General features: G+C 32.2%; 1 protein-coding gene across 3 annotated transcripts in view; it reads left to right on the top strand.

The window, feature by feature from the left end:
- The window catches only part of Med (Smad/Smad4 homolog Medea), a 69,742-nt gene that overhangs the window by 20,899 nt on the left and 23,582 nt on the right, over positions 1-25,261 (top strand). For 2 of the 3 annotated variants that reach the window (XM_035360474.2, XM_035360473.2), the window contains 9 exons: positions 2,911-3,393; positions 7,526-7,700; positions 8,747-8,776; positions 8,874-9,026; positions 14,572-14,778; positions 14,951-15,082; positions 15,231-15,326; positions 19,808-19,867; positions 23,338-23,521. In XM_035360474.2, coding sequence (XP_035216365.1) covers positions 3,157-3,393; positions 7,526-7,700; positions 8,747-8,776; positions 8,874-9,026; positions 14,572-14,778; positions 14,951-15,082; positions 15,231-15,326; positions 19,808-19,867; positions 23,338-23,521 — 1,274 coding nt within the window. In that variant the 5' untranslated portion in view covers positions 2,911-3,156. The remainder of the gene's footprint in view (positions 1-2,910; positions 3,394-7,525; positions 7,701-8,746; positions 8,777-8,873; positions 9,027-14,571; positions 14,779-14,950; positions 15,083-15,230; positions 15,327-19,807; positions 19,868-23,337; positions 23,522-25,261) is intronic. The other variant, XM_035360475.2, reaches the window with a different exon arrangement.

The raw sequence follows: 25,261 nt of genomic DNA, 5'->3' as shown, positions 1-25,261 counted from the left end.
AAACTGGAATGATCTATAATCCGGACCTCAAAGCTACAAACTTTCTGCGCGTAAGACCTTTACGGCTGCGAATATGCGTGTGCGCATGCGCATAATACGCTTATGCATGCGCGTTTAATGTATAACGGACGGTGTAAGCTAAGCTAAAATTATCTAATTCAGTTAATGTTGCAGATTGCGTTGTTCCGTAATCTTCGAATTGGATCTGGCTTATTATTTTTTGCAGACTGTTAAAGCAATTTTATAAAAGTAAGCTTGAACTTTCAATTATGTCAAATAGAATTTCCGATATATATTTTCTAATATGTTAAGGATCTACAAAGCGAAAGTATGTTTGGAAGTCCATTAAACAAAAAGTGGAATTGCTGCTAAAAATGGATAAAGGCATAATCCTTTGTTTATCTAACCATTCCGAAATCTGTTTATCAATTTCACGCTGCTCTGCGGTGGGGGGAAAAAACGCTGCGGCGCGCAATGAATTGGAAGTTGATCTGTCAGCACTATCCTTATCTTCAGTTCAGATGTTTTTATTTTATTTTTCTTATAATTCCTTACTAAATGTAGTATTTCATCACGATGTACTTTGTCTTTGATATAATTTAAATCAAATTCCTCTTCATTATAATTCGCTTCCGATAGTGAAGAAAGTGCCAGAGAGGTTATTGAAAATGAAAAAATTTCGATTGACAAATTAGTCGGTATTCTCGACACAGCAATTATAGGACTTGAACAGCGAAACTTTGTATCTGAAGAAGAAATTATGTCTGTTTATTTCATATTTTTAATTTTATATAATTTCTGCATGCCATCTTACCAGATTTAAACTGATGATCTATAATCCGGAATCGCCGAAGTCCCGACGAGTCCGGATTAACGACTTTTAACTGTACATATAAATAGACAAGACACAACATATAGAAACATACCTAAAATATGATGTCGCCATCTTTCTACTGCACAGTGAACTCGTATACAAACTAATTTTTTTTTCAATAATAGGAGACTGAAGATTGAAAGTTGTAAGTATATTGATTGTTTGGTAAAGTGGAAAAGCTCATAAAATTTTCCATATCTGAATAAATATAAACTGCATACATAAAAAACAAGAAAGAAGTAAACTGCATGTGCAGATCAGTATGTGTTTCTATAAGCTAAAACATGCTGGCTGCCATTTCTTACCAAGGCAGCTTTAGCCAACAAGTATGGAAGTCTTTTTGTGGTGAATCAAACAAATATGACAATATTTTTGAAAATGACACATAAACATTTTCTACCATAGCTGTGTGAGTGTCTTCAAACTGAATAATTATTTGTGTATAAATTAATCTTTTATCGTGCTAGACGTGCAGTAGAATTTAAGTTACTGGTAATCAGAAATACCCTTATCCAGTACCTTTGGCTTGTTAGCCAAATAAAAATCAATTTGTAATTTCTTTATCCCCCCCCCCTTTGCTGATTTAAAAGTAAGACTAAAAGCTCTTTCATTATTTTACCTCGTTGTGTATTACTTAATTACAGATTATAAAATGCTTTCTTATTATCCATAAGATCACCAATGATGAAGCAACTCAAGTTTTAATATATGTGGATTTGCACTTCTGAAATTCAGTGTCTTTTTTCTGATTATCTCGTTTTGCTATTGAGTACATTTGTTTCTGACTTAACAGATCATAATGTTGCAGTGGGGTTTCTTGGCTGATGGTGCAGGGGAATGTTGCATTTCTTTAGAAATATATAGTTTTGCCCAATGTTGAAGAATGTAGAAATTTCCATTCTACAATGTTGTATTTCTTAAGCGACCGAATTTTGTGGAAATGCAGTATGAAAAATTGCAAGCAACGGGTTAGAATATGAATCATAAACTGGTTTGAAGATAGGTGTATCTCATTTACAACAGTTATTTCCTTTATTTATTGTTGGACAAAGGATTCTAAGTCATTAAAATTCTGTGAAGAAGTACTGGAATTATCCCCAAACATAAATATTATTTGATGATGTTATCCTTGAGATGTGTGCATGTCTTCTTTGAAGAAGAATGTTTAAAGAAGAAAAACAGGCAGTATTGGATGCATCGTTGAAATAGACATAAGGATACCACTAAGGTACTCCCTAACCTGTATGCCTTGGTCCATGTTCCAAGTAAATGTTTGCTCTGCTAGTCAGCTATTAGTTCAGGATTCTTCAGTGTGGGGTGTGGAGATTCAAAAAGTATTGATTATTTTTTTATAACAGTAAAAAAATGCCTTGTCTAAATAGAAATAGTTATGTTTTTCTTTCACTTAAATAAAAATTAAGTTTTTAAAATTTAATGTAGAGAAAATAAAGTAATATAATAATAAAATTAAAAAAATATTGTATATTTAAATTTATTGGATATATGAAGGAAAATTTCAGTCTAATTTTTTCTAAAACAGGGTGATTTGTGTATTGCTTTATGGAAATATTTTATTCTTTACAATAATTTTGTTGCAACGTAGTGGAGTAAACTAAAACTAAAAATTCCCTTACTTGCATTGCAGCGAAATTAAGTTGTAAAAAAATGACTGTCTAGTTATATGGATTTTACATTGTTCTGATGAATCTTGATCTTAGTTAATCTGAATAATTAAATTTTGGATGAAATATTTTTGTTATAATCCTGTTGGCATATAGACAGTAATCTGAAAACTGTGTTATTAGGTTCATTAATGTAAAAGTTTCTGATTTTAAACTGATTTGGGTACTGTTCTAATAAATAGTGTTATTTTAAATGAATGCTTTTGTCCTAAATGATAATTTTTATGTGTATCTTGGGAATGTTTGTGTTGTATTTCACTTATATTTAAAGTTTCATATTCTGTTATTAAATTTTATAAAATCATTTAAATATATTATATAAATAATATGTTTCATGTTTCTTTTTTATTCCAGCTGTGGATGAGTATTTTGAGAAATTTGTGATATGAAGTATACTTGTATGCCAACAACAGATGTACTTCTCGATCCACTCATGATTGTTCATCAGGCCATAGTTTAGACATGGGATTATCGCTGCTAGCAGCAATAGTGTAGTTTTTCAAATATTGAGAGTGACTTAAGTGAACTTGTTTCTAATTTTTTTTGGGGGGTGGGGCTATTGATTTAAATTTTTTCAGAAGCTGAAGTAATGTAACAAACATGACGACAAATGCACCAACTTCAGCTGATGCTTGTTTAAGTATAGTTCACAGTTTGATGTGTCATAGACAAGGTGGTGAATCAGAGAGCTTCTCTAAAAGAGCTATAGAAAGTCTTGTAAAAAAACTTAAAGAAAAGAGAGATGAACTCGATAGCTTAATTACAGCCATAACAACAAATGGTGCACACCCAAGCAAGTGTGTAACAATTCAGAGAACGTTAGATGGCAGATTACAGGTATAGAAAACCAATATTTTTTGTTTAATTATATATTTTCCCTTTTTCCTTTTTAATATTGCTTATTGGAACAGAAGTAATTTGAATACAAATTCTGGTTTCTGTGATATTTGTGTGACTGGGAAAAAAATAACAATATAATGAATATGCGTTGCTCTTCAAAATGTGCAATAAGAAACACACAAAGCATGATATGATCATAACCATGATAAATATTTTGTCATTTTCTACAGGAGACCATATTACTGTTCATATTGCTTCTATTATTTCAATGTATGAACTGAAATACCTGGTGTACGAGTATGAAATGCAGATTTTTTTCCTTAAAAAATGTTAAATTTGGAAGAGTGATAAAATGTGCTTTATTCAAAGTATGTTTCATCACTTGTTATACATTTTTTCCATCTTTTGGGCAATTTGCGACTACCACACCAGTAAAAATCTTCCCTTTTTGCTGCAAATCATTCGTCGAGCCATTTTTATCACATCTTCATACAAACCAGAGAACTGCTCAGTAAGTACATGACCCATCAATGCAAACAAGTGATAATCGAGAGGAGCCATATCTGGTGAGTAAGCCGCATGGGGTAGAACTTCCCAGCTGAGCGCTGCAACGTCTCGAATCGGTTTTGCCATATGTAATGGAGCATTGTTACGAAGAAAAATGAATTTGTGTTTCCTCTTTTGGCATTCTGGCCTTTTTCCAAGCAGTGGGCAGTTCAAATTGATGAATTGTTGTTGGTAATGTTTAGTATTAAATGTTTCCCCAGGTTTTAACAGCTCATAGTCGCAGGGCTGTGGAGTCTGTAGGGAAAATGACCGACTCCAACTCTGACTCTTGGAAATGTACCGTAATTTCCGGAAGAAAGGCCGCATCAGCGTAAACGCCGCACTCGAGAAAAATGGCAGGAAAAAATTTTAAATTACACAGAAACGCCGCAATAGATTAAATTGCGCGACATCGTCGTGGGCCGTATAGATGCAAAAACTCAACCTAAGTCCTTATATATGACATACCAGTTAAGAAAAATGCATGAAATGAAACCATAACTCAAAAATAAATTAAAGGTAAGAAATGTATAGCTTCTGTGCCGTTTAGAGACATTTTCAAAAATTTTCCGCTCCCTAATTAAAAACTATCCAAACAAGTACTTGTACCCAAACTGATGGGATCTGTATTTGGCAGAATGCCAAGAAAAATCCATTCATGCTGAAGGGGAAATACGTCAGAGTTCGTTATTGCGAGGCAGGTGGAGTTGTGTCCGCCTTTGAAAAAAATTGCAGAAAAGGCAGGTTGGTAAGAGGATGGGTCCTGGAAGATTCATGGAATGGCAGAGGAGAGAGACTATTCAAACTGATGATAATGTTGATTTGAAAGGGGGAAGAATGTTATTGTTCTGAGATCTCGTTTAGGGTGAATAAGGCATGTAGGTCCGTTCAAGGGAAAGAATGTAAACAAAATAACGTTCGCAAAAAGCAACTGAGTGGTCTTTTGTGTGGGAACAGCACCAGTCTATGCACAATGACAAGGCCATCCAAACAATGTACAATGACCATCATAGGAAATATTTTATTTTTAGTGCACCTAAACGCCGCATGGGTAGAAATGCCGCACCCGCTGAAAATTTAAGTTTTAAACACGTAAACGCCGCGGCGTTTCTTCCGGAAATTACGGTAAATATAATAATTTGACTCTGATTCCCTCATATATATGTAAACATATAAACGTGTTACAGCTTTTTTTCAAGATAAAAGAAGTAATAGATGCTAGAGAAAAACAAATTGATGACATAGCAGATTATTTATATTAATTAGCATATATTATGAAATGGAAAACTCATTAGTAATTTCTAAGAAACAGTATAGCTTTGGCAAGATCTTTGATAGAGGACCATAGATCAGATTTGATAAACTTCAGAGCTGAGAATAGTCTTCCCATATTAGCTTGAGTAGTAGGAAGAATTGTTAATGTTAAAGCTACTTCTTTTAACTTTTCAGGATAGGCTCTTTGGTTAATTTCCATTCACCGTGCCTTAGCCTTTTCAGTATTATCCAAATATTTCTCAAAATCTAATTCATCATTGAAAGAGGATGATAGAGACTCAAGTGCAATGTCTCCAGTCTGATTGTCCTGATTTGGCTACTCCAGTAGTTTTGAGAATAATTTATTAATGAAAGTTTCATAGATGGCTTTCTGTGCCTTTTTTAATTTGTCCGTCATCTAACAAAATTTGTTCTTTGGGATCTACATATATTGAATACAGCAAGATCTCATTGTTTCTCTTCATCTAGGAAATGATTCCTTTTGCTATAAGCCCTCCCATTTTAGAAAGAACAAACATCAAATCCTTCCATTCTTGCAGAAACAAGCCTCCTGTTGATTCTTCAGATTGTAGCTTTTTTGTGGCTATACACAGTGTAAAAAGAAGAGTTTCCAGTTCTGCAAGATCATTCCACAGTCTTTCTGTTAGGGAAACTTTTAGAGTTATCTACATCTTCTAAAAAACGTTCTTAATTCTAACAACCTGTTTATCATCAAATAGGTACTTCCCCATCGCATTGCTTGATCAATAATTTGCCCTTTTCCTGCTCTCCTCCAAAGAATGGTATCAATTCTGAGAGTTTTTGCTACTATTGTTGCTTGCCTAAATTTACCATTGATATTTGTAACATGAGGTTCCTTCAACCCATCTCTAACAGCAAGTTGCAATGCGTGGACTGCACAATGCATTTGCATGATTTGGCAGTTTTGATGCCTTTTCAGCAACATCATCTAAAGCTTCATATGAACATTCTTGAGAAGTTTCAATATCTAAAGCAGTCTTTGTTCCATCTATTGTAACAATTTCTTCATATTTTGTATTGTTTGAACCATATTAGATGCATTATCAGTTCATGTTTGAAACTAAATAAAACTAACTTTCAACAGGAAGATATTAATTACTAGATTTGCAAATTATCAATTTTAAAGATATTAAAATCTACGAGAAAAGAAGAGATTTTAATTTCCCTACTGTTAACTTTAATCTCCGTTATTAATCTCAGGACAGCTAGGGGTAAGTTGGGATAACTCTTGCGTTTTTTAAATTCTTTATTATTACGGTAACTATATACATATCATTACAAAACATTCTTAACCTTAATCGCATTCTCTCGCTTCCCGATTCTCGATTGCCATCGTGCACCTCCTATTGGCGGCTTTTTTACAATGCCATCTATCGGCTGATAGCACTACTATAAAACTCTTCCGCACTATAAAACTCATTGGCAATTTTTGATTGTAGTAGGTTGGCAAGTATGCTTCAGAAATAGTGTACTTCCCATGTTTTTCCCTCCCCAGTTTTTAAGCAAGAAGAATGGGAATAAATATAATAATAGTTCCAGTTTAATGCACAATTATTTTGGAGATCAACGTAGGGAAATAATAAAAATTAACCTTAAAATGTTTAATTCATTAAATGTTATCTGAATTCTCAGATACCTTTCATTCCAATATAATTAAACATATTTTCAGTAGCATCTCGTAAAATTTGAGATGCTTCATCAGAGCAGCATGTAGCTAATTTGTTTTTTCTCTTATCTTGACAGTCTAAAAGTAGCATTGCCATGGTGGTAAAGCTGAAATTGTTTGAAATTACTAATCATGTAATTTTTATTTACTATTGATGTAATTCATCATGTAAGTACTATTCATGTAATTAAATAATAAATTGTCAATTGTTAAAGAGGTATGTTGTAGTATGATTTTTGTTTCAAGTTGGAATAATATTTAAAAATTAAAACTGTCATTTTGTGCGATATGAGCTTCATGGAAGGAGTTTGGCCATGGCTGCTCTACAAGCTTTCTGTTTTACACATAATTTATTTTTACATTCATTCATCTAATGCAAAATGTTATATTTTTTCACTTGTTTTTGTTTAATTATATGAATTCGATGTTTCTTTTTGTACAAATTGCTATGCTAATAACAGTTCAGATGTATTTATAATTTTCAAGTTATATTTGAAATCAAATAGTTTTTCTGTCCTTCCAGTTTTGAAAATTTATTAATGTTGATTTTGGTAACATTTTCTTAGATAGAAAAATATTTAAAAAAATTAATCTTTAAAACATGTTCTTAATATATTATAGGTTGCTGGTAGAAAGGGATTTCCTCATGTGATATATGCAAGAATATGGAGGTGGCCTGATTTACATAAAAATGAACTAAAGCATGTAAAGTACTGTCAATTTGCCTTTGATTTAAAATGTGACAGTGTTTGTGTTAATCCTTATCATTATGAACGTGTTGTTTCTCCTGCAATAGGTAATTCATTTGAAATTCTAGAATATTTTTTCTGTTAGTTAGGTGTTTGTGATAGACATATTTTTAAGTGTGTAGTGTTTTAGTAGATAACCAATTTATAGATAAAAATGGAAAATACAAGCTATTTCAGATTCACAATCCTGTGTGAAGACTTTTTATATTAGCAAATTTATTTTCTTTTAATCCCTGGTCGTTAAAATTATCTTGATAAGTTTAATTTACAATCAGAGAATTTCAGATGGCATATTTTAGATAATTATCTATTTATAGGCACTGTGATATTTACCTCCGATTTTAATAGACATATGTCTCTCTTTTTTTCCCCCCTTTCCTTTCTTTCCTGCTTTCTACTTAGTGTAGATCAGATAGACTGAAAAACTTTTCCAATGAAATGAAGCAAAGGAAAACAGAAGGAGTTTAAATAGTTTTTTGTGTTGTGTTACCTAATCAATCCCTGTCCAAAATCATTATTAAAAAATTCTCTCTCTCTCTTTTTTTTTTTTTTTTTTTTACTGAATGCTTTTTCATTTAGTTTTGCTTTTATGGTTAATCTAAGCATTTATTTTTCAATGTCAAACCTTTTGACTAGATTTATTTTAATTTCTAGTCTCCAGCATTATTTTATGTAAAATCAGTAATTAAGTCATATATAGTGGTTAAATGGTTAAACTATAATAAATAACAAAAGTTATAGTAATATTCTATTTAACATTTAGTTATCGAGCACAAACAAAAGTCTGTGGTGATATCGTGCGGAGGCTGCTTTTTTTACATGAAGGCACTTGTGGTTTTCTCTGATTGTAAGCTGAATAATCCCCAGGTCATCAGATCTTGGTTGAGCAACAAATCTTTAAAATCCGGATAGGAAGCCAACATATTTCTTTATTCAATCTTTTGATTTATGCTAATATAAAAGTCTGTTACTAACATATGTAGAAAAATTACTCATACTTTCACTTCAGTATGGAAAAGAATTGTAATTGAGAATATTTGACTTTTTATGTTAATTTCTATAAATCAATATTTATCATATTTTTGGTTTTCAGATATATCTGGGCTGACTCTCCAATCTCCTGGTAAGAACTATTGTTTTTCATTATGTTTATTTTGGAAAAGAGAAATTGAGTTTATTTGACTCTATACATTATTTGACTTTATATACTTTTAACATAGGTGAGAGTCAGATGGTAAAAAATGAATATGGTGAGTTGGATTGTGGGCCCAGTGGCATACAAACAATTCAACATACTCCTCAAACTGTGCAACATCATCCAGCGCAACCCCAGACAGATCCATTTGGGAGACCGTTGTTGCCCCCATCCCAAGGTAAGTTACCTGACTGCATTGAAATCATAAATTTTAGTGAAAGTACTGAATCAGTATCGTGCACCGAAGGCTTCCCTTGAAAGCAATGTACACCTGAGTACTTTGTATTTGTGTTTTCACTAACCACCTATTCCAGAGAGGCAAGGTTTAAAAAATGTCAACAGATCCGATGGACTGTCTCAGACTTGTGCAGTTGCTTTCTCAGAGACAAATCCAGATTTTTCCTGGAATCAAGTGATAAGTGTTATAATAATGCCTTCATGCAAAAACATAAGTGCTAATGAAGCTTTTAATGATGTTTGTATAGAAGGGCTCAAACTCCTGATACTGAATGTGTTGTTAAACTCTCTGAACAACATTCATTGTGAACAGCAAAACATATAAGAAAAAAAATTAAGGATAACAAAAAATAAGATACTTGCAAAATCGAGAAAGCATAAGGTGCAACATATAAATGTGGTAGTTTTTAAATTTATAAAATAAATTAATATACATTCTTTCTAACTTTAAATATATTTTATAGAACAGTGTTTTTGTACACATACTTCAATTTTTAAAACGTGATAGATCATAAAGTCATAAAAATTACGGAAAACTATTTCGTAAATTAAATTTGAGGATCTGAAATCAGATTTTTAGGATACAACATTTTATGGTGAATTTATGCACTTATAACTCTTTACCAAAAAAACCTTGTGTAACTATTTCAATTTGTAATATCTCTGCTGTTAATCTGAATACATCAAACTCGAATTTGAATGTGGGTTATTTAGTAAAATGAGAAGTTCATATGAACTCTTTGACAACAAAAGAGAAAAAAATATATGAATGAAACATCCATTGAAATATCCTAATGATTGAAACAAATAAAAAATATCATACGCGGCACAGTGCCGGATCTATGCACATCTTACCATATCATCTTTCCATTCTGTTCTAACTGTATTTTCCCCTCATCGTGGGGAAAGCCAGCATCAGTTATTCCTTTGGGGAATTTTAGTTGGAACATCCTCCGGCCCGCGACGAAGGCATTTATCATAAATTCAAAATCTTACAATAAAATAGTACATCTTGTACTTTTACAAAACGTGTAGCATACAACATAGCATGAATACTTGGTATATAAAGGACATTATCATCATACTAGCTACTACTATACATTTTATCTTATGAGCTACCACAAGCTTAATGTGAAGTGTATCGACTAAAAAATTGTTGGAGTGTTATGGTTTAAGTGAAAAACGTTATATTTAGGTAACACACAAAACGCTAAAAAATCAACCCTTAGACAGCGGTGCTCAACCTTTGGCCTATCGCGAACACATTTCCAAAATGTCAACATTTTTGTTAAACATATTTCCAGTCTTATGTGATATATCTGAAATATTAATTTTGGCAAATGGGTTTGAGATGAATAATAATATTGGTTGAACATTATGGAAATCAGAGAAGCGGAGTTCAAAATTATTTCTCAGTGCATTTAGGTTTTCCAAGTATTTCTGTGTTTCAATTGCCTTGTGGTTATTAGTATGCCTTGATAAATTCTGAAAAATGGGTGAAATTTTCTCTTTCATCAGATTTATCCACAAATTTAACTTTATCTAAAAAGCATTTACAGTCCCAGTCAATTGAAAAAGGGTTTTGCTTTTCCCTGGAGATCTTTGTTCAGTGTGTTCAGTTTAGCTGTTATATCCGTCAGAAAATACAGATCGGATAACAAATTATTATCGTCCAATTCTTTATAACTTTCGTTTCCGGATTCCGAAAACTGCGTTTGGCGAAAGAAGTTCCACAAATCATTGAAGTACTTTTCCTCTGCTGAGCTATCTAACATCGGAATGAAGCAATAAGATTCCATGTTCGCTATCAAGTTCATCAGTCAGCAATCAATTATTTTATAACATCTTGCAAGATATCTCTTATGACTATAAATGCTTACCATATATTGCGAGCACAAGGTTAGGCACCACTGCCTTAGGACGTAATGTGAAATCTGAAAGGTTCAGTCCCCCCCCATCTAACTTTCTTAAATATATATCTGCATACGTCTGTTAAGCATTTTTTTTTTATTCGAAATTTGAAAGGTAGCATGCCGAAAAGGGATAACCTAATAGTAATAGGAAAGAAATGCAAAGTATATTAATAAAAGTACATCAAGAAATTAAGCTAAAAAATACGGCTAATTTGACTATGTAAATCCATGTGTACTTTAAAATACTGCAAATGCTCATTCACTCTGAGTAAATATGGAATTAGCCGTCTAAGACCTCAACTGGCGAGACAGAAAAAACATAACTTTTTATGAATGCTTGAATTTAACAAAATGTGCAAGTTATGCATGCATATTTAGCTTGCCTTTATATGTTATACCTACCCCCATCTCACTGCTCACTGTTTTTGCCTTGCTTTTATAATGTTATGTGTATACAAATATTATTTACTACTCTATAAATAGACTGATTAATTATGTGAAACTGTTTTCTGCAATCATTGGCATTTCTTTTTAAACTCTGCTTTTGCACTGGCTAATCGCACACTCATCTTCTCACAAATGCTCCCAGATTTTCCTAGCCAGAATTGACTGGTGGCAGTTAGGAGTAGCTTATAGTTAACTGATGAAGTTATGAGGAATCTCTGGTCTGGAACTATGATATGTCACTTAATTGCTATCATCATCCTAAACAATCTATTTACCTGCTGATATGTATCAGAAACTTCATAAGTATTAGAAAACATTATTTTACCAGGCTAGCGACTTCACGTGGATACCCAGTAATTGCGAATGCTTTGTGCTTGAACCAGTGTTAGTATATATAAAGTAGCCATGTATTCTAAATAATATATTCCAAAAAGATTTCATGTTATCTCAGCTCAAGAAACATTATTTAATTCAATTCACAAAATGAATGAACATTCGAATCAGGTTTCAAACTTCTAAGTTTATTCAGTTCTAACATGCATTCAACTGGCACTGCCAAATCAAAGAACAAGAAGTATACATCATGAAAGATTTATGACCTCTTTGGCGATTAAAATATATTTCCGGATAAATTTCTTACACACTGGGCCTGGCTGAACAGTAGGTGAGAACAATCAAGATTATTAGTGATACATGAACATTTTTAAGAATCATTATGCATTTCAATACAAATTCAAGTTTTTGTAATCAAGAAAATGTCACATAAACATCAAGAACACGTAAAACTTGCCAATATCAAGTAAATTTTTATTCATTAAGGATTATTGTCATAACATTCTTGTTCAAGCATCAAAAATTTATATAATTCAAGATAATATTAAACAAATAACATTTCAATAATCCTACTAAAATACTAGAAGTATTACAAGAAACTCATCCCCCGCCCCCCCCCTTTTTTTTTTTTTTTTTTCAGAATTAAATTACATTTTAAATACACTTATACATTTCTACAACCTTAAAATTTTCTAATATATAAATTTCAGCTTTAAATATTAAGCATACTTACAACGTTAAGTAGCATTAAAATTACATTTTCAGTAAGAAATATACTATCACACAATATTAATACTCTTAGCGCTCTAACTCTAGATGGATGTAATGGTGCTATGACCTGTTGCATCGGTTGGTTGTTATAACGCTGACACAGTACACAGTTTTTTATAACACATTTCATATTTTGTCTGGATCTAATTAATCAGTATTTTTCATGGAAGAACATGAGAGTACTAGCTACACCTGTATCATGTACCAGAAGATCTGTAAAATGAGTTTTTGAAGGAATAATTATAGGATGCTGTTCATGAAAACTTAAAGTTGATTTTTGTAGTCTTCCTCTTGCTAACAAAACTCCTTCCTCACTTAGAAAAGGATTCAGTTTAAATTCAATTACTGTAAGCATGAAATATGTCAAAATCAACTGTCCAGACTTTAAACTATTAATTTCATCAGAAAAATGTTTACATTGAACTTCTTTTATCAAATATAATTTTGCGGCAAAGCGTTTTTCTGCAATCAAGGGTCCTGTTTTCTTGTCAGTTTTATTTTTCAGATTGTGAATAAGTCTCAATATCCATGCAGTCACTCAAATAGCTGTAATTAATTTACTATATTTTTCAAGATTCAACAGAGAATTAGGTTTTTCTGGAATAGATGGTAGTATTGTGGTATCATCAATAATCATACACCTTTTTCAGCATCAGAAAACTCCGTTGTCGCAATAAATTTACTAGGCCAAGCACTCACTGATTCATCTAACCAGTCTGTTTCAGACTGCCATAATCTTGAAGATGACAAATATTCGGCTGAACATTCTCAAGATAAAATTCAATATAGCTTCTACTTTTTGAGGTGATGGATGAGAACCCTCAGATGTAATCAAATATCCTAAAAATTCTATATTCCCCCCCAAAAAAAAAGTTGATTTTGAAAAATGTGTTCTTAAACCGCATTTGTTTAGTCATTCAAAAAGTAGATACAGATTCAGAAGTCACAACAAAAATCAGCATTATATTTTCAAATTTTCACAGGACTAGTTTCAGTGGTTTTACCAAACTATCATCCTCAGCTGCAAAAGCGCAAATGAACGAGATTATGATTAGGATTATTCAATTATGGCAAAGCACACGAGGGCTATCTGCCTAAAGGGAAGGATGCCTTCGTGCAAGACTTTCTAAGGGAAACTGGCTCGTATACACGTTACACATGGAGAAAACTCCATGCAGCCAGCCCGTTTGCAGGATTTGAACCTCGGACCAAACTATTAGTGTTCAGTGGCTTTACCGCTCGGCTGATTAAATGAACGAGATAAGATATGATAAGAAAGCCTGGACAGGAGATAAGCTACTGGCACCATCTGTTGATGAAACCAGATCTAAAACATAATTTCTTTAAAGGTTGAAAGTAAAGATGGATTGGAATAATTAGGGTCGTTAACTAGAACAGAAAGATTTTTTTTTTTTTTTTTTTTTTTTTTTTTTTTTTTTTTTTTTTTCTAAATGTGAAATGCCTCTAGAAAATCCAGTTCACCAATGTTTGGCAGCAGAAAAATTGAAAGTGTGATCTTCGGACCAACAATATTGGTCAACAGACTTCTGTGTTTCCTTTTTTATAGCATATGCTTTTTTTTCCTAAAATATTTTAATGTTTCAGAGTTCAATATTTTGTTTACTTGTGGTATTTGCTATTTACAAATGATATTACTCCTTCTACCTAAAAACTCAAGGACTGATATGTTTAATTTTTTTTAAAATTTAGATTGCTTAATAGCTTTACTATGTGTGACAGTACTTATTAAATGTCTGTGTGTTTCATATGCAAGTTTTCATTTCATTAAACTGTGTTTCTTTTTGAGATATGTCAAACTGTCTTCTCATTTTTAAGAATTATTGAAGTTACCTTGTTGCATATGTTTAGTACATATATTTTCTGAGCTAACATTTATTAAAAAATGCAATTTAAAAAGTATGTGTGGTTGGTTTAATTACATTGAATTTTTTTTATTTTCTAACACAAAATATATACATACTTAATACAGAAAAGATTGGTTATATTGTGTTTCTCTCCTAGCTCCTACCATTCCAAATATTTCTCATCAGGCACAACCAGTCACTCAGCCTTTAACAGTATGTACACAGCAACTGCAAGTGGTTGCTCCTCCTTCTGCTGCCTCCTCTTCTCTTTCAACACCACCGTCAACTCCTTCTGTAGCTCCTCTATCCACACCTTCACCTGGATTTTTTTCTCCTAGCCAAGAAGCACAAACTATATCCCAGTGTAAGTATCTTGGTATATGAGCTCTATGTTTAACGGGAAAATTGATAAAAGCTTGTTAAAAGTTACAAATCTCTCGCAATTTTTATTCTGTTGTACTATAGTTTTTGTAATTAAATCTGAATGTAAGAAATTGTATAATATTGTTTATTTTATGTTATTTTATTTTGTGCAGTAAATGGAAATACAACCTTAGATTCCCTTTCTCCACACCTGACACCAAATACGATTAATGGGCTTGGAACATCCCCACCACAACCAGCTGTTCCTTCGAGCTTTACTTCAAACAGCAGTGAGTTATCTACTGGTATTTATGATTTTTCTGTTTTATTTAATTATGACATTGTACTAGGAAAGAATATGTACTAAAGATTTTAAGCAGCATCAGCGAGCATTTCTCTGTTCTTAATGAACTGGATAGTAGTATTTTCTTCATATTTTAATATTTATTTCAGGTTCATCAAATACATGGACTGGAGGAAGCACATTGTCATATACTCAGTCAATGGTGCCACCTGATAATACTATTGTTATACGGTCACAAAATTACTGTAAGCATGAAATATGGATTTTTTTTTTTTTTTTTTTTTTTTTTCAAGGGTATTTCCATACTAAACTAGCCACTGCACTTAATTACAAAAATTGGTAAATTTAATTGCCAGAATTGCAGTTTTCAGAAATTTGTAAACTTAATTGCATATGCTCTAAACGGCAAATTTCAAATGGTTGCTTTCTGGAAACTACACCTTACACCAAATAAATAAATAAATAAATAAGTGACAGTTCTATTTCTTCCAGTCTACTGGGCTGATTGCTGAAATTTATCTTTGATTTTTTATGTCTTGATGGCATGACTTAGAATATATGTTAGATTAATATTGTTTCAAAAGAATATATAAAGTTTTGCATTTGATTTACATATGTAAATTTAAGAATCATCTCAGAATTTAAATGATATTGTAGATTAGTTCGCTGCAATAATTAATCATTTATTTGTAATTCAATTTCATTTAAAATTTAATTAACTTAAAATTTGCTTTTTACGAATAGAGAGTGTTTGTTAAATTCAAATATTAGATTAATATGTAGCATTGTTGTAACATAGGTATTATGACACAAAATTAGACACTTTCTGAAATGACATTCCTGCATTTTTTTAAATATTTTGATTGTACATCTCAAGTTATGCCGAAGTGCCAAGTTTTGTAAAAAGTCCATAAGTAGTTCTTAAAAAATTAGCTCTCAAAATATTAGCTCCTCAAAATTAATTGAATTTGCTGTTTATTTATTAATATTTCTTTTTTTATGTAACTTACTTGATTCTTTGTTTTACAGCCCAAATAAAATTCTATTTATTTCTATTATCATCTATCTATTCAATTATATTCTATTTATTTCTATTTATCAGATATATTTCTATTTATTTTTAAAATTTATATATTTTTATAATTTTATAAATTTTTTAAAATGTTTTTGAATTATAACCTATAAAATTTTTACCATCACTTTAAAATAGATGTATTTCTAGGCATACCTGAAAAAAATTAGACTTGTTTTTTCAAAATTTCCAAAGATATACCTGAATTTATATGTCTGCGTGTTTTGAAATTTGACATATATGTTATGAGCCGTAATAATGCCAAATGTGTGTTACGTTTTTTGTTAAAATTGTTTATAAGAATGCAAGAACCACCTTTCCCCCCCCCCCTCTGCTTGTGCACAGTAAAAAAAGGGAAAGGAAAATCGTAAATTAAGAATCTCACCAAAGGAATTATTCGTGGCACAAACTGAAAAAAAGAGTGCCAAGATAAATTTTTAAATTTCTTGCTAAGTTTCTCACTTAATTTTACAAAATTTAAAATTTGGACATAATGTGAGTCATGCACTCAAAATATGGAAAATAACGGTATGTCATTTAAGGAAAAGTCCGATTTTGTGTCAGAATACGTATATTAGAACTATGCTATATAGTATAAATCTAATATACACTGATGAGCCAAAACATTATGACCATCTTCACATTTTTCAATAAACTCATCTGTATGATGTGAAGGGGACATGATTAACCCTTAACTTCCCACTGTTGCATTTCTGCAACATATGATTTATTTTAATTTAACAGAATATTTTTTTTAATTACCTACAAATCACTTATCTAAGGAAAAAAGGTTACTGCAACAAAATACATGCTAAATTTGTCACTAGATAGCAGCACATTTTTTCCAGAAATCACAACAATTATAAAAATCTCTGATGCCTCAAGAACTGTGTTTTTGCTATAAAAAGAATCCATTTTATTTTATGCTTCCTCTTGTTTATTGACGAAAACAATTACCTGGGAAGAAGTTTAAACATTTTATGTTCATTTAAAAGTAATTTTGATTTTCTAATGGAAAAAGTTTGAAAGAAATTTGATTTTAATTATATGTTGCAGGTCTGCAACATTGGTCTTTGGTTACCATTTTTACATGGCCAAAAAGTGTATACTAACCCAAGATGAAATTGCTAGATATATGAATAATTTGGGCGAAATGAGTGATTTAAGTGAGGATAGTCTTGAATATTCTGCTGATGATGTTCATTTTTTACCTGATTGTGTGTCATCTAATGATGATTCGGATAGCGACTGTGAAAATAGTGTTGTTTTACAAAACACAATTGAGAATATAAAAACATCTGATGATGATGATAATAAATTTGATAGAAATATTTCAGTCAGTGTGTGTGTGTGTGTGTGATTATGGCAAAGCCTCGAGAGCTATCTGCCCTACGGGGAGGGATGCCTTCATGGAGGATTTTCTAAGGGAAACTGGCTTGGGTACAAGTTACACATGAGGAAAAACACGAAAACAAACTACCAGTGTTCAGCGACTTTACCGCTAGGCCGCTGGTATATTTCAGTCAGAGAACCTTTGTTGAATTTAACTGTTAAGAATAATAAAACATTGTCAAAGAATATTTTACGGAAAAATCGAAACATTTGATTGATTGAAGAAGTAATAAAATTCCATGGAGATGACACGCTCCCAAGAGAAATTACGGATTTGGACACTACGTACCAATTTTTTATATATTTATGGACGGAAGAGATCATAAGTAACATTTATGAAGACAGCAAACAATATGCTATTCAAAAGAATCCAAGTAAGCCTTTGACTATATCAGAGAATGAAATAAATCAATATTTGGGTATTTTCATTTATGCATCTCTAGTTCACCTGCCAAACTATAGAGCATACTAGTCAGAAGAGTTTGGATTTGATCAAATTAAAGAAACAATGAAGAAATCTGAAAATTAAAAAAAAAAAAAAATCTAATGAATTTACAAAAATTCAAATTTGAAGTTGCATCATGCTTATGCAAAATGGGGTACGATCGAAATGCTAAAAGAGGAAGACCTAATAATACTTCAATAGAACAAATGTCGCAGATTAAAAGATGCAAAGGGAGTGTCCAATCCATTCCATGTGAGGTACGATCGAAATGCTAAAAGAGGAAGACCTAATAATACTTCAATAGAACAAATGTCGCAGACTAAAAGATGCAAAGGGAGTGTCCAATCCATTCCGTGTGAGGACATTCGTAGAGATGGTATAAATCATTGGCCAATATGGTCAGAAAAGAATACGGTGCAAGTTTCCAAACTGCAAGAGCTACACTCAAACTGAGTGCGAAAAGTGTAAAGTAGGGGACTTTTTACAACAAAGTCAATAACTGCTTTAAAAATTTTCATTGTATGTAAGGCTAAAGCAATTTATAACAATCAATAATAAAATCCTCATATAAAAAAAGTTTTGTAATTTTACAGCACTACTGCGCAATGTTGCACTTCTGCAACAAACAAAAAAATGACTCAAATTAAATTTAAAACTGCTTAATTTTTTTTAAAAATATTTTTCCCTTTTAATATTACTTAAGAAGTAGCTGATATAATTTTTTCATAGAAATTTAAAAAATTGGGAAGTTAAGGGTTAAGGGGCAGTGGTATTTAACTGCTGTTGAAAAAGATAAGGAATTGTACCTCCTTTTTCCAGCCTTGTGGATCATCACATTGTCATGAGTTAAGCAAAGTCAAATGCCATTAGAGGTAGTACTTCAATCTGAGCTGGTGACTGACCCACTTTGTTTAGAATTGGTGCTAGACAATGGCTCAGATAACAGCCCAATACGATCCAGGTCCAAGTGTTTCAGAACACACAGTTCGGTGCATGCTGTTGCGTGTGGAACTGCATAGCAGAAGTCCCGCTCATGTGCGTCTGTTGACCAAGCGTCATTATCAATTACGCCTACAGTAGGCCGGAGAACATCGAGACCGGATCATGGATAAGTGGAAGACAATTGCCTGGTCAGGGGAAACACAATTTCTCATTCATCATGTCAACGGTCATTTCAGGATAAGCCATTTTCCAGGCAAAAAGTTTGCTTCCCGTCCCCAAGGTCCTGCACAGGCTGGTGGTGTTGATATGCATTCTCATGGGCGGCCCTGGGACCTTTAGTTGTGGTAGAATAGACCATAAAAGCTGTGGACTATCTAAACATAATTGCAAGTAAATTGAACCTTTACATGGCATTCTTCCCAACTGGAAATGGAGAAGCAGAACAACACCCCAGTCATGGTCACCCTGGATCTTAACCCAATAGAGCACATTTGGAATGACATGGAGCGGCAGCTCAGAATTCACCATGTTGGAATATCTTGACTTTGTGACTGCAGGTTAGACTTGATACAGCTTATTTCCAGTCATCTACCAAGAACTTTTGGTATCCATGCCTTGGCGAGTTGCAGCTCTTTTGCAGGCCAAAGGTCGTGCAACTTGTTATTGAGTAGGTGATCATAGTGTTTTAGCTGTTCAGTGTATATCCTTAGTTTTGCTTTCAAAACATGAAAAGCACAAGGTAGGTTATGCCAATCAGCCCAGTAGAATGTAAGATAAAGAACTGTGCCCCCCTTTTTTTGTGCAGAGTGTACCTGTTCAGATGCTTGTTTTTATGGCTGCCTATACATTTAAATTTATCTTCTTTCCTCCTTCAGGGCAACATGCTCAGTTGCATAGTGACCTTAATTTACAGGGTGCTCTTTCTAATCAACCTGGTAAGTTCATTGCGTACCTTTGTACCTTTTCATTTTTACATAACAGCCAGCCTTCATTTTGTATTGATGTTGCATTCTGTATAGTGACGTAAATTAATTCACCTTTTAAGATAATCCTGTAAACAGAGAAATTATTTAATAATGCCAAATTAAGTTATTTATAGATGTAAAGAATTTATTTTATTTATATGCATAATAAAAAATAATTGATACATATGCGCATCTGAAAGCAGACAATGTCTTATTATTATAATACTATCATGTATTCATTGCTCAGCAGTGTGCATCATACTTCCACCAAAGTAGTCCTAGCTAAAGGTCATTTGATGATGAAGGGTGAAGCTGTAGATCATCTATATTGCTAGGAAATACAGTAGGATGTGGAAACCTTCCAGAAGAAAGTTTTGAGAATCCGCAGTTGCATATTTCTTTTCTTTTTTGTGGAGAATTTGTAAACAAGGAGCTAATGTCTTATTTAGCCAGTCACATTATTATAATTCCACACTATCTCTTAGAATATTAGCATGCGTAAAGAAATTTTTATGGTAATCAATTTGGATTAGCTTAGCAATTCTTTCTGTTTATCTTTTAGAATAAATACACCTTCCCTTATTACTTATAGTTGCATTTATATTCCAAAATTATTCTTTTTTATGTATTTATTTTATTAATGCTATTAGTGTTGATGAAGTATTTAAGATGCAGTAGATATTTTTTAAGTAAGGCCTGTTTTACTATAACAAATGAATTTCTTAACATTTTGGGTGTTTTATTTTTTTTCTCAGATTTTACATACGTCATTGTTATTGCATTTTTATAATGCAAGATGGGTTTTTACAAAGTGTAGAAGTGTTGCTGCCTGAGAGGATAACTATTCTTGAATAATCATTATTTTAATGGTTCAGTATCATTAAAACAATGGTTTAGGAGTTGTTATAGTCAACATGAAAATGCTTGCTGACAGAGCACCTCTTCAGATATAGAATGATGCAATTGTCTGTTGGCATTAGGACTAGACTGGGGAGGGGATTCAATTACTGCAAGCCAAAAGATTCGACTAGTACTTGCATTTTATCAACAATATCGGGACTTAACATTGTTTTAATTTAACAGAACTGGTTCAGATAGCATATGATAGCATTTATTCGGAATTGTATGGAAAAGATTCCCTAAAAGCTGGCAATCTATCCCAGAATGTGGTTGCCATAACTTTATGAGTTGAGATTGTACATTTAAATTTTACTCATGTTGAAAATAATGTGTGTTGCTTCACTTTAAATTCTTGCAGGGATTGAGCCACAATATGGAAACACCAAAATAAAAATATATTGCTTTGTGGTTTTTGTGGTTTGGATACAGTGTAGGAAAGCTGTTGGCATTCAAAACTGCTAACAGCTTGCAGTCTTCACGGAATGGATAAATAGAGGTCTTGTATACTTTGCAAGAGAATCGTTTACCATTCTTCCTCTAAAATGTTCTCAAATTTATTTAATGGTGATTATGGTGAATAGCACTCGTGCACATTTCTCTCCAAAGTAGCCCACAAACATTGATATTTGGTAACTCTGGTGGCCATAGTAGATGTGAAAGTTCACCCTTAATGCTCAGAAAACTAATCCTAGAAGGTGATGGAAGCTTTGTTGTCTTAAATTACAGCATGGTATGGACATGATCAGCCAAAATGGTCACATAATCTGTTCCAGTAATGTGACCTTGCAGGGTAATGATGGGTCCCATGGCACACCACAATGTGGCGGCCCAAACCCTGACCATAATTCAGTCTTGGCAGCAAATGGTCTCTATCATATGTTTGGGACAGATTTCACCAGACACAAACTCTCCAGCTGCTGGAAACAGGTGAAGCAAGACTTGTCCAACCAAACGACAGTCTTCCATTGCTCTGAAGTCCTGGTTTTATGACTTTGGCACTTCTTTTTTCTGTTACAGGCATTTTGATCACTGATGAGTGGGTTTTGAATTGCAGCTCACCAAAAAATACCATGCTTGTGGAGCACCCTTCGAATTGTTTTGGTACTGACAGGGTTTGCAAATGCAACATTTCAGTTCAGCAGTCACATTTGGGGCTTCAGTGATCATCTGTCATGATCACTCAGCACACATTTTCGTCCACCCTGTGAATGTGGTTTGGAAATGTGATTTTTCCAGTTTTCCTGTGTGAGTTAAAAAATGTTATGTACTATTCCTCTCGGAATACCAAACACTTCAGCTACCTTGTTTGCGGAAGCACCCACCATACAGCCTCAACAAGTTGCCCACATTTGAATTCATTTAGCTCCAACATACTGTACTCAGAATTGTACAGAACACTGTTTCAACAATGAATGACATTTGCAATGTATTAAGGATGTTGTACAGGAGATGTTAGTGGGCAGACATTTCATTACCATCAACAGGTTTTGCAAGAAAAAACATTTCGTTTTAGACATGCATTTTACGAGGGGTTTCCATATTTTTGCCCAACACTTGTGTGTTTTATCCTCCAAAAGTACAGCGCACTACATCAAAACATGGCTGAAATAATATCATAAGATCATCTTTTTTACTTTCATTTTTGTTATAAAGAATGTGCATCTGCAGCAGCTGTTGGTTGCATTCAGGGGTACATGAAACATCATTTCTTGCTTCTCATAATAATGTTAGTCAAAGTGTTCCAAATGGTCCTTGCTTAATATCTGTTTACAAAAATGCTAGGATATGTTAGGTAGGGACTGAAAAAAGTGGATATCAGTAAAGCTTTTATTTATTTAGTTCCCCCACCCAAAATTAATGGAATGTAAAGTGTCATGTAAGATGTCTGTTATAGGAAGGAATAGTAATTGTTGCAAGCATTAATAGTATTATTTAATTGTATATGTTATTCACTAATATGAAAATTTTCATATCATTCATTTCATTGGTATTTTGGCACTGAAATAGGGAGGGGGATTAATATGAGAATATACTGCTTGTACCACTCTTACTGAAATTTTGTGAACATCTTTAAAATAAGAATAATTTTGTCTAATAGATGTTACATATAGTCATTACACTAATCTTAATCCCATTATAAATATTCAGTATAAAGGGCAAAAGGTGTTCTTAAAATACTTTTGCCTTTTGTTTTGAATATTTGTAGAATTTGTTACTTACATCAGTTACATTGGGGAGGAGGGGAATTTTGCATTTCAGTTTAAATGTTAATAACGAAGTCTTAGTTCTTCCTTTTCTGTTGGTTAATTTTTACAAAATTACAAACAAATTTTAAATTTTTAAGAAATTAAATTAAATTAAAATTTTATTTTATTTTTCTTCAGTAATTCTTTTATAAAATTTGATGTTTTAAAGAAGGCTCAACAAATAAATTTTTCATAAAATTTCAATAATGAAAAGGAATGGTTTATGTAAGAAAATCATTAATTTCCTTAATATTTACATTTTAATGACATTTGTGCATTTTTATTTAAATATAGCTCCAGAATATTGGTGCTCTATTGCATACTTTGAACTTGATCAGCAAGTTGGTGAAACTTTTAAAGTGTCTTCAAGCTATAGCAGCGTAATTGTAGATGGTTATGTTGATCCATCTGGTGGAAATAGATTTTGTTTAGGAGCTCTGTCTAATGTACATAGAACAGAACAGAGTGAAAGACCTAGGTACTTTATTTTTTACATATTTTATTAATTAAATTTTAAGTGTAGTTTTCAGTCGTAGCATTCATGTGTTTAAGAAGGTGAATACAAACTTTTCTTAATGATTAACTGTATATATAATTTAAATATTGATTTTAAGTGTAAAGTTTCTTAAAATAAAAGTGCAGAGTTTTATTAAAAATAGTTATGATACTGTGGATATGCAGGTTACTGTAAAATTAAAATCTGATTTTTGTGTGATTCTTATACAATAAAAAATAATTATTAAAGTATTTAATATGCATTAATTAGTTAAATACAAATTTTTAAAAATTTCATAGTTTTGCAAAAATAAATATTAAAAAATATATTGATTTTGATCATTTTTCCATACCTATTCCTAAATGAAATTATAGGCTTTGAGAACAAATTGGGGAGCAGATGTAAAACAAAAATCATTTGCTTTTATTTGTTTCATCTTGAATGGAAAAAGATTCATTATCAAATTTTGACTAGCTCCTATAATCGATATCAGAATATTGTCTAAGGATATCTTCTCAAAATTTGCATGTAAAAGTTTTTTTTAATTGCTATTATTATTACTACTTAACAAGTAATAAATGCAGTGAATGCTTTCCAATGTGTGATTTTGCCTAGTGTTCTTTGCAGGAGCTCGTCTGAAACCAAGGACTTCGGGGAGATTTAATTTTATTGACTAGAATTTTTAGTTTGTGGTGACAAAGATTGTTCATTTTCCATGGCTCCACTGGTACTATTTTCTAAAATACTGGCCTTTGTTTTAAGAGAATTTTGCTCTTGGAAATATGTATCTAGGTGTAATATTTAATAAAGCAGTATATAATAAGACATTCAAGAAATTAACTAAATTCCTTTTCTCATGCATTTTCTATAATCATTTATTAAAATTTATGATAAATGCTGCTGGCTGTTAAAATTGCAATGCTGTGGAAAAAGCAACTGCGTAATTGGAAATTTGCCTATATTATGCAGGTCACAAAAATGGAGAAAATGCAGCATATGTAAATAATAAGCATCTATAGAATACAAAAAAGATGTAATTTGTATAATACAGAAGAGAGAACAGGTTTCCCATACTGAAATGATGTTTTTTTCCCTTTTCTGACTAAAGTGTGGTAGATTTAACTTATACCAACTTGTGTCCAAATTTTTGCTGAAGAATGGTAGTATACTGTGATTACAGATTATTGTACTGCAAAATTGTTGCTTGAAATTTAACTACTGCTGTGCGAATTTCAAATCAATGAAACCAAGAAAGAGTTGCATGCAGGTTCACAATAACCTTAATGCACCAATGCCCAGGACAACATAGAATGTGTACATATGGTCCATACAGAGTATACAGTCACATCCCTTACCGTAGCACAGAAAATATTATGCGTGTCTTGATTAAAAGTATCTGCATTTATGATGAGACATTTTTGTGGTACCTGTACTTTTAACCGTTACAGCACAAGCATCTGCAATTAAAGTTTGTGTTCAGATGCATATGGATACATAAATTGTGTTCAGGTGCATATGGATACATAAATATCATCTCAAATGAATTTTGCTTTTGCATGCAGCATTATTCACTGTTGTGAGTAGCGTGCATTGGAATCATGCTTATGCATCATCACACTGGTTGAGCACCAGAGTTATGATATGGAAAGGAGCTGGGTACAAATGTCATTCATGTTATGCATTTTGTGTAGTTTACATTACATTACAGGTGTGTTAAGCTTT

This window comes from Stegodyphus dumicola, chromosome 5 (genome assembly GCF_044657685.1).
Source record: "Stegodyphus dumicola isolate Sdum_Otavi_A_Nest chromosome 5, ASM4465768v1".
NCBI classification, from domain to species: Eukaryota; Metazoa; Arthropoda; class Arachnida; order Araneae; family Eresidae; genus Stegodyphus; species Stegodyphus dumicola.
Note: the sequence above shows the minus strand (reverse complement) of the source record. Positions and strands in the feature narration are given on the sequence as shown.